Here is a 9,646-nt window from a genome sequence, read left to right on the forward strand (position 1 = left end):
ACTGCAGGCCACACAGAACCCCACTTGTCTGTGGTACTTAATTTTATTGGTATAAAAGCCCACTGTGGATAAAACTGCCTTTTCAGCCCGATGGCAGTTTCTCCCTCCCAGCCCTGTGGCACAGAACCAGGGCTGGTACCCGCCTGAAAATCCCCAAGAACAGGAGAGGGCAATGATCCATTGGAATGGTCCCTTGAACCCCCTCCCAAATCTGTGCCGGCAACAGCTGTGGCATTGCATCTCCTCCCAAGCCCTCCACCACCCTCCATGCCCACTGGGTCCTTGGACACTGTCTTTTTCCCTCTCCTCCTCCCATCCTGCATGGTGTCAGTACCCACGGGTCCCCCAGCACCATCCTGCTGCACCAGGATGCCAGCTCAGCCCTGCCAGGGCTGTGGCTCCTGGGGCAGCAGGACTGGGCAGAGAGGTGGAGAAAGGAGCACTACAGCAGTCAGCCACGACCCAGGGCACGGCAGCACTTTGCAAAGCCCCTTCCTCCACCCTGCAGTGAGGAGGCAATGCGGGCCCCCTGCCCTGGCATGGGGGGCAGCACATCTGTGGCAGCGGGGGAAGAAGCGATGGGTTTCTTTGGGCTCAAGCCTCCGGCAGTCACAGGCAGGCTAACTGGGGCTGAGCTCACAGCAGGGCCAGCAAAGTTGGGTCCCCCAAAACTGAGGTGTTTTATGGGGACTCCCAAAGGGGCGTTGGAGTGAGCCAGTCTCAGCCACACTGGTCAGCTGGCTGCCACAGCTGGACCCCAGTGCCTGCCCCACCAGGGCTGGCCAGGGTCCCCCAGTCCAGGAGAAAAGATATTGCAAAGAAGGTGATGGCCGATCCTGCCGCCAGGATAGGAGGGGAGGGGAGGGGTGACTGGGGACCGGAACATCCTGCTGGGCCTCAGGATCCTGGCTGGGGGCTGGCTCCGCTCCGTAAACCTGCAGGAACCAACAAGAGAAACAGTGAGTTTTCACCAAACTCTACCCCACTTCCCCCAGGAGAGGCAATAACTTGACAATGGCCTCAAAAACCACCTGCTCCTCTGCTCTGGGAGACAAGGGGATGATGCCCTTGCTTGAGACATTGCGACAACCTGTCACCATCCCAGCACCAGTCTGGGTACCCCATGAGACCCAAAGTGTCCCCCACCCCCTCTCTGGAGGAGCACTTACAGAGCAGGAAGCGCCGCAGGTTCTGCACGGATCCCCCCGAGAGTAGGTAAGCCCAGGCAGCGGCAGCAGCCATCAGCAGGTAGGAGGGCACCAGGCTGCCCACATACAGCGGGTTGCAAAACGACTGCAGAGAGAGGCACGAGAAGAGAAGGGTGAGCAGGCAGGAGAGGACAGGGACAGGATGTGTGGCAGTGTCATCACCTCAGCAAATGGAGTGAGACAGGCGGCACCAACCTCAGGATTTGGTTTGTTAAGGGCCAGCCCCTTTGCTAGTGCCAAAGCCTATTTCCTGCCAGCACAGGGACCAGTACTCTGAATGTCCCAGCACAGAGCCCTGCTCCCCGTTACTCACCAACCCCGAAACAGTGAGATGCATGATAACGACTGCTGCGATCTCCCACCAGCGCCGGTGTTCGCAGCCATGAAAGAAGAGGATCCCCCAGAAGGTGTGAAGGAAAATCAGCACCATGGTCATAAAAGCTGCAGGGAGAAGAAGAGGTGTCACCAGGGAATCACCCACTTGACCTAGCCAGCAGACTTGGGGAAGGGATGGAGATGAATCAGTAAAGGGAGGGTAGAGAAACAGCTTGGCTGGATTGGGAGGTGCTGGGTCAGACTCCACATGTGGGAAACATGAAAAGAAGAGCAGGAAGGGCCACAGGGAACAGCAAGAAGGGTTTGCCACAGAGATATGTGACAGGGGACTATAAGGGTCTCAGGTAAGTGAGGGTGCAGCATGGACAAGACAACGTAAGAGGGAAAACTCCAGCACCTCATCTGCTGCATCTGAGGTTGGGCAGAGATGTGAGCCAAGGGTGCCAGTTACTCACCTGAGGTCAGGAAATACAGCTGTGAATCCCCATGGATGCCCACAGTGCCAGGCCCTAATGCATCTGCCAGGAGATTGATCATGGAGAAGGCGCCACTCATGAGACCAAAGCCCACGCCAGCCACTGCCAGGACAGGGACACTGTTAAACCCTGAACCTCCCAAGGGTCACCCCACGCACCTCTGAGCGAGCTTTGGCATGAGAAACCTCCCTTTGCTCCCAGCACCATCCTCAGCCCTGCCCAGCCTCGCCCCCTGCCCCACGGTCAGGATGCTCCACTCTGCACAGCACTCACCATATGCCATTTGCTGAATGGAAATGGGGGAGCAGCCATCCTCACTGAGGGCCACCAGCCCCTCAATGGCCTTCCTGTGGAGTGAGAGCACACTGGAGCCCAGCACAGCCAAGCCATCTCCCGAGGCACGGTGCAGTGTTCACTCTGCACCATGCCACCTTCCTGGCAACCTCCCCCTCCCCGAGCAACACCCATCACGGAGACTGTCCGTGTGACTGTACCACCAGACAAACCAGGCATGTGAAAATCACGTGAGGCCACACAGAAAGATTTTCCACAGAGGAATGTGGGTGCCAGCCAGCCCTGCAGAGCAGGGCTGGTGTGAGCAGGACGTTGGGTGTAAGGCAAGCAGCACCCCCGCATGGAAAGCAGCCCCACTGCAGGCGTGGGAGGCTGTACCTGATCTCCACACTTAAAAAGGGTGTTGACTAACAATGGAGGAGGTGCAGGAAGAGTTCGAAGAGTTAGAAAAATTCAGTGGGGAGAGAAACTGCGAGAAGAGAGGCTTCATAATTTGTACCAACTAGAGGTGTGATAGGTCAGGAGGATGCCAGGCAGGTCCTCAGCCTAGGGAGGACAGCAGTGCTTGGGACCGGAGATCCACAAGGCAAAGGAAACGTGGTGGTTTTATGTCAGAGGCTGCTCCGTGGAGCTCTGCTACCCCCTGCCTGTCCGCCTCCGGCAGTGCCCTGCTGCAGGGAGCCTGCCCACACGGCTCCCCACCGGCATTCTGCCTGGAGGACCAGGGAGTATGAAGGACACCTCCCTGTGCCTGCCTGCCCAGCCCCAGCACAGTGTCCGTCCATCCACAGGACAGGGTGCAGCATGTCCTCCCCGGCAGCAAAAACCCCTGCACTCCAAGACAATGGTATCAGGAAAGCTGGAAGCTGCCCAGGCTGCTCTGAGACTGTCACCCAGGCTACTCAATCAGGGCACCAGATGCTCCAGACCTTAGGGCTGCTCTGCCCCACCACCTGAGACCCACTAAGGTCAACACACCGAAACAAGTGCCACCCACGTGCTCAGGGTAAGCACTGAGGCAGCTTCCCACCACACCTGACACTCCCCCCAGTCCAGCAGCTCACAGGCAAAACCTGGCACCACCACAGCTGGGAAGAGCATCCAGCAGTGCTGGCACAGTGGGGGAGATGCCATTACCTGAGGAGCTTGTAGTAGAGGAAGCGGAAGGCCTCCTGCAGCAGCACAGAGAACATCACCCCAAAAATCAGGAGCCCCTTCTGCAGCCGCTCATCCTGGGGGTCGCTGGCTTTCACTGCGATAAACCAGATGAGGGATGAGAGCAGCAGTGACACCAGCCAGAAGAAAGCCCTGTAAGAGACAGAGCTTGCTGGCACCAGTGCTGTGTCAGAGCCCCTGCCGTGCTGGGACTGGCACTGGCAGCTGTGCCCCAGCCATGCCCACTCTCCAACCAGCACCAGTGCCACTCTGGTACTGGTGCTGGGCAGGTGGTGCCCAGATGGGTCTCACTGCTGTGCTGCGCCTGCACACCTGCCCCACTGGTCACCAGAACTGGCACCAGTGCCCCTGTTGTGCCCACAGCAGTAGCAGCACCTGTGCCAGGCTTATATCCATGCCAGTACCACTTCCAGTACCGCATCCTTCTGGTCCCACAGTGGTACTGGTACCAGTTTCTCAGCACACACACGCACCAGTACCATTACCAACCCTCCACTGGTACTGTATGAGTTGTCATGTCTACAATGTGCTGTGCAACAAACAATATTGGTGCTCCTGTCATGCAAGCAGCAGCACCAGTGTGAGCACTGGTGACTCCAGTGAGCCCACATCAGCACCAGTGGGAGCACTGGTGACTCCAGTGAGCCCACAACAGCACCAGCATGAGCACTGGTGACTCCAGTGAGCCCACATCAGCACCAGCGTGAGCACTGGTGACTCCAGTGAGCCCACATCAGCACCAGTGTGAGCACTGGTGACTCCAGTGAGCCCACATCAGCACCAGTGTGAGCAATGGCGTGCCTGCTGCAGCCACCACGGTGCCTCAGCCAGCACCAGTCACATGCCTATCACAGCCCTGATGCCATCACCAGCCTGTCACACCCATACTGGTACCAGCACCCCTGTCACGCCCATACCGTACCAGCACCGGCACTGGTACCAGCTCCCCTGTCGCGACTACAGCGATCGTGCTGAGGCACTGGGACCAGCAGCCCACTACACCCGAACTGGGACCAGCACCAGCAGCAGAATCAGCGCCCTCGCCACCATCGTTCCGGCAGCAGCACCAGAGCTGGTCCCAGCGCCCCGCCCCGCTCACGCCGCTCCCGGAGCCGATCGTGGTCCCGCAGCCCGGCGGCACCGGAGCGCCCATGGCTGACTGACCCGGCGATGAGGATGATGATGCGGAGCGGGTCGCGGGCGATGGTGAAGATGAAGAGGCCGAAGGCGGGCCCGAAGGCGATGAAGGTGCACCCGAAGAAGACGGCGAGCGTCATTTCGGCGGGAGCGGGGGCACGGGACCGGGCTCGGAGCCGGAGCTCGGACCGGACGGGCCCCGCGGCCCCTTCCCCCTCCGCCGCCCTTCCGGGGCCGATGACGTCACACGTGCGCGCGCCGCCGCCGCCGGAAGCCGCGTCCCGGGGCGGGCCCGGGCCCGTCAGTCACGGGCGGCGTTGGATGCCGGGAAAGGTCCGGGCAGGGCGGGCGGACACCGGGACGGCCTCCCGGAGGAATGGTTCGCAGCACCAGCCTGGCAGAGCTCCAGAAGCGTCTGGTGAAGGCTCTCCGGCGCACGGTGTGACCCTCGGGGGGGCCTGTGCAGGAGCCGGACGCGATGGTCCCCGTGGGTCCCCCCGAGCTCGGCAGGCCCCGAGATCCTGTGGGAGCGCAGCCGCGCCCAGGGGAGCTTGGCCTCGTCCCCACGGCCACCCCGAGGAGCAGGGCCTGGGCCAGGTGTGCAGCTTGTCCCGCCCTTGGTGGTTCTGTGCTCCCTCCGCTTGGCACCTCCAGTCCACCTCGAGGTTGACACGGAAAGGCGCTTCAGGGCACTTCGCACTTACAGGCACCCACACCCCAACACACATTCTTCCTGCCTCCGGGAGACTTTGGACAGGAGCACTGGGTGTAGAGTTCTGCTGACCCGGCAGAAACGCTGCACCCATGCCAGTCTTGGCACACATGCAGCAGAAGGCTTTTGTGGGGTCTGGAAAGGCTTTTGTTACATCGTGGAAAACAGACCCTGTTTGTAGGAGGCACAATTCACAGCAGAGCACTCCAACGTGGAGTACAGAGGGCTCTCCTGAACAAGGGGAATCCCAGGGGAGCAGTGAGATGTGGGTCCTGGCATATCCCCACCAGCTCATGGGCTTGCCCTCACAGCCAGCGAGTTGGTAGCTGGAAGTGAGAATTACAGGATCTTTTCTACTTGTTCTGGGGACATGACTGATATTTGATTACCAAGGTTTACAAGGCCAGGTTGTGCTTCCAGCACAAGGGATCCCCAAAAAGGAGAGAGGGGAATAGTTTTGTCCCTGCCTAAGATTTCATAACTTCTTAGCAAAACAGCCCAGAGTCAGCTTACCTGGCCCAGAGAAAGTCGCAGCTCACTCTGTAAGCCAGGGACATCCACTTACAGCCCCTGTGTTACTTACAGCCCCAGGGTTCTGCCCAGTGGGCCTAGAGGGCCTCAGGGAGCTTGGTGAGGATGGCCAGGACCCACTGAGGGGTGGAGATGAAGGCTGGGGCTTGCCAGCTGGGAGATGTGGCTCTGCTGGCTGCGACATCAGGGAGGATGGGTCACAGCAGGAGGTGTCACCGGCCCTAGCACACCTGGATTCTGGTGACCAGTGAGTGTGCATGCAGAGGAATGCTGGGCTAGACAGGGATGGGGGCAATGCCCAGGGTGTTTCTAATGAGAAAAAACAAAAGTGCCTCAGGGCAGGACAGGCCACAGAACTGTGCTTGGGCTGGAAGAGGAGCTTAGGGCTCTCAATGGCGGCAGGTGCTCAGAGAGGCTTTGGGGACATCCTGGGTGTTCCCAGCCCCCTGCTACCTCCCACACAAACCTGATAAGCTCCTTTTTCATCCACCAGGCCTTGGCTCCAAGCCTTGTGTTCTTCCTGGCTCTGCTGACCATCCTGTCCAGATTGCAGCACTGTGACCAGGCCAACATGGACACAGCCAAACGGATAGAAGTGTGTGAGGAATATCTGCATCATGAGGTGACTTGGCTGCTGCAGGTGATAGAGGGGAAGGGGGGCACTGTGGAAGCCCCACTCCTTTCTGCAGTGCAGCAGCAGTGGCTGTTTTAAGATGCTGTATCAGCCCTGGTCCAGGTCACTGTGGGCTGCTGGCTGGACAGATGAAGGAAGCATGCCTCTGCCAGCTACAGGAAGCAGGAGAGCTCCAGCATCAAGGAGGAGGACAATGACCAGAAGAAGTTCAAAGGTGCTCACAATAGTCCCAGATCTTTGTAATCACCACATCCATCACCAATGGAAACATTCAAGCTAAGGCTGGATGGGGCTGTGGGTAACATGATTTAGTTGAGAGTGCCCCTCCTCATTGTGGCAATAATCTTTAGAGATCCCTTCTGACCCCAGCTGTTCTGTGATTCTAAAGCAGGACCTGCCCAGCGCTTGAAGCATGGGCCAGCGTGATAGAATCAAGACCAGTAATTTTATCATCTTCAAAAATAATACTATGCAGTTCACCAAAATGATGATCCTAGCCCAATCCACAAAGACAATAAACAGCACAGGGGAGACATCCTGCAAGAAAGGCATTGCATAACACAGCCCTGATAACAAGTGGTTTTTATTTACTTTCTTTTGCTCTGAAGGGAATAAATCAACTTTGTCACAAACAACTGCTAAACCAATGCAATGAATTGTCCCTTTCTGCCTGTCACCCTGTCTTGCAGCAGAGATGCTCCAGTGCTGCTCCCCTGAGCAAGAGAAGCAGAGGCCACATGTGCTTCTGTACTACACACTCCGCTCTCCCAGGCAGCATAGCCCCAAGCACTGCATATGGGGCAGGCTCATACAAAATTGAGATGGCCCCACGTGGTCATGGCCATCCATGCTTCCCTCTAGCTGCCTTGTCCTCTGCTGACTTTGACAAGTCAGTAACACAGATTTGGCGACTGGGAGATTTATGTGGCACTTGGCTTTAGGGGGCCTGACCTGTTTTGAAATCCCCCAGAGCTTTGCAAAACCCTCATGATTTGGCAACACAGTTTTTCTGTCCCTCTCCCCAATGTCTTAAGCTGTAGATGCAGGGAGAGCCTGAGGGGTGGCAGTAGTCTGTGCCTGGCTCTGCACAGCTTGACAAGTCTCATCGAAGTGTCTCAGATGCTCTTTGTGTGGTCCTCCCACTCCACCATGTAGTTCGAGGGCATTGAACGGCAAGGATTCAGAGATGGAATGAGGCACTGGAGAGATGAGAAAACTGGAGCGGAGAGCAGAGGGGAGAGGCTGCTGAAAGTTCATGTGCTGATATGTCAATGGGGTGGCAACCAACAGCAGGGCTGAAAACTCTCTGGGGAGATCTTCAGTCTGCCAGGCCAAAATAAAGAGATCCAAAGGTTGAAATTCCATGGGAGAGGTGGAGAGACAGGAATGGAGGAGGGCAGAGGCGCTTCAGTTCTCATTGTGGGGCTGTGACACCTGTGGGGAGACATGCTCCCATGCCAGCAGTTCCACAGTGCCCTGTGCTCCCAGGACTTTCCCTGGCCTGCCTATTTCTCCATGAGGCCGCAGGGGAAAGGAGGTGGGTGGAAGAATGGAGGAAGTGCAAAGCTTTGCTGACCCGTGACGTAGCTCATGTCTTTCTCAGGCTGAGCAACATGTGGGAACAGCAGTCAGGATCCCACTGCCAAATCACAGGCCATTCAAAGGAATAAAAAGCCCCTTGCAGCGAGGTGTAAACAGTTTAGTTAAGTGGACTGGTCCAAACCAGGAGGCAGCAGCAGCAGCTAATGGGGAAAAAACAGTGGGTGTGAAAGGGTTCTTTGTCCTGGCAGGAAGGCGAAGGGTGCCCAGAGGCTGGGCACTGGGACGCACCCTGACCGGGGCACAGGGCAGCCTTGTTTGTAGTGCAGGGTGCAGGCTTCCAGAGAAGAGGTGCTTTTACATGCTGGTTCTTTTTGAAACCAGACAACCCCCTGCCTGGAAGGTGCTTTGACTGAACAACAGAATGTCTCAGCTGATGCACTGCAGAAGAGGAAGGCAGGCCCAAGGAGGAGCTCCAGCCCTTGCGCAGCAACAGCTCAGCAGTCCAAGACACCATGTACTGTCCTCCCCTCCAGCTCCTCCAGGCCCAGGGTGGGAGGCTGCAGCTCACAGCAGACTTTGCAACCTTGAAAAGATGAACTGAAGATGAGCACCCCATGCACAGGGAGCTTTTTTCCCTGCTGTAGAAGGCCTTAGAACCACAAAACAGAATTGCTGGGCCATGGAGAGGGCAGGAGGCCAGCAGCACCTGGGCAGGAAAGAGATGCAATCTCAACACCCTCCTTTCCTGACCCAAGAGGCGCAGCAAAAAAAGGAAAGCAGATAACAAAAGCTATCCCTGTCAGGCTCTTGCTGGGTCTGGCTCAACAAGGGGTCAGCATGAATTGTGTTTCCTGGCAGTGTGTGTATGTGCTTTTAGAGGGATATCCGCTGGGTAGCATGGGACAACAGGGCTTGGTCTACTTCATGGAGGGGCCTGAAGTGAAGGGCAGGACTAGATAATGGCTTTGGGCATCCCCAGGAAATCCAGCCCATTTTGGTAACAGCAATGAGACACATCCGGCTGCTCTTCAATTTGAGTTGGAGAAAATACAGCAAGCCAGGAAGAAACTTCCTGAACATTTGTCTGCTGCATTAATATTTGCTAGCTTCTACAGCTGTCCCTCAGGCAGGCATTCAGTCACTGGTAAAAGAAATTGCAACTAGTACAAAGGGTGAGCAGCTAATCCCATACTTGGAGAAGACCCTGACAACTAATAATGTGTGCATGCATGATCATGTGCTTGTGTGTTTCCTCATTGTCATAAACATGAACCCTCCATGGAGATGTCAAGAACCTTGTGGTTTCCCCAGCTGCCAAGCCAGTAGCATGCAGACTGTGGAAGGGGACACACCAGTGACATGGTTTATCACTGTGTACTTGAAGAGGATGGTGAGTTTGAGCTTGAGAGCTGGAGGTCTCCTCTGTGTTCCAAGGAAGAGATGGAGATGAGGGAACACAGTCCAAACCATGTGGTTATCATTCCAAGCCCACCACAGCCACAGATGCATGCAGACCCTCCATGCATCAGCCTGGGGCGGGAGACCCACACCTCCTCTCCCAGTGCCTGTACCCACCCAAAGGACCAAACACAGGCATCCA

General features: G+C 56.9%; 1 protein-coding gene across 1 annotated transcript; it reads right to left on the reverse strand.

The window, feature by feature from the left end:
- Positions 1-24: 24 nt before the first annotated feature.
- LOC115915268 (gamma-secretase subunit Aph-1b-like) lies at positions 25-4,856 on the reverse strand. The gene is made up of 7 exons (XM_030968564.1): positions 4,655-4,856; positions 3,452-3,622; positions 2,294-2,367; positions 2,000-2,122; positions 1,522-1,649; positions 1,170-1,293; positions 25-935 (listed from the first exon to the last, which is right to left on the reverse strand). Exons 1-7 carry the CDS (start codon positions 4,765-4,767, stop codon positions 898-900), a joined length of 771 nt encoding a protein of 256 aa, XP_030824424.1. The 5' UTR covers positions 4,768-4,856; the 3' UTR covers positions 25-897.
- Between the last annotated feature and the right edge of the window lie 4,790 nt (positions 4,857-9,646).

This window comes from Camarhynchus parvulus, chromosome Z, assembly GCF_901933205.1.
Source record: "Camarhynchus parvulus chromosome Z, STF_HiC, whole genome shotgun sequence".
Lineage (NCBI taxonomy): Eukaryota > Metazoa > Chordata > Aves > Passeriformes > Thraupidae > Camarhynchus > Camarhynchus parvulus.

Bases quoted from the DNA above. Each gene is read 5' to 3' on its own strand.
- LOC115915268 (XM_030968564.1), bottom strand. From the start codon at position 4,767: ATGACGCTCGCCGTCTTCTTCGGGTGCACCTTCATCGCCTTCGGGCCC. The intron at 2,368-3,451 runs GTAATGGCATCT...CTCACTCCACAG, and splicing joins CTCTACTACAAGCTCCTCAG to GAAGGCCATTGAGGGGCTGG. The intron at 936-1,169 runs GTAAGTGCTCCT...TGGTTCCTGCAG, and splicing joins CCTGCGGCGCTTCCTGCTCT to GTTTACGGAGCGGAGCCAGC.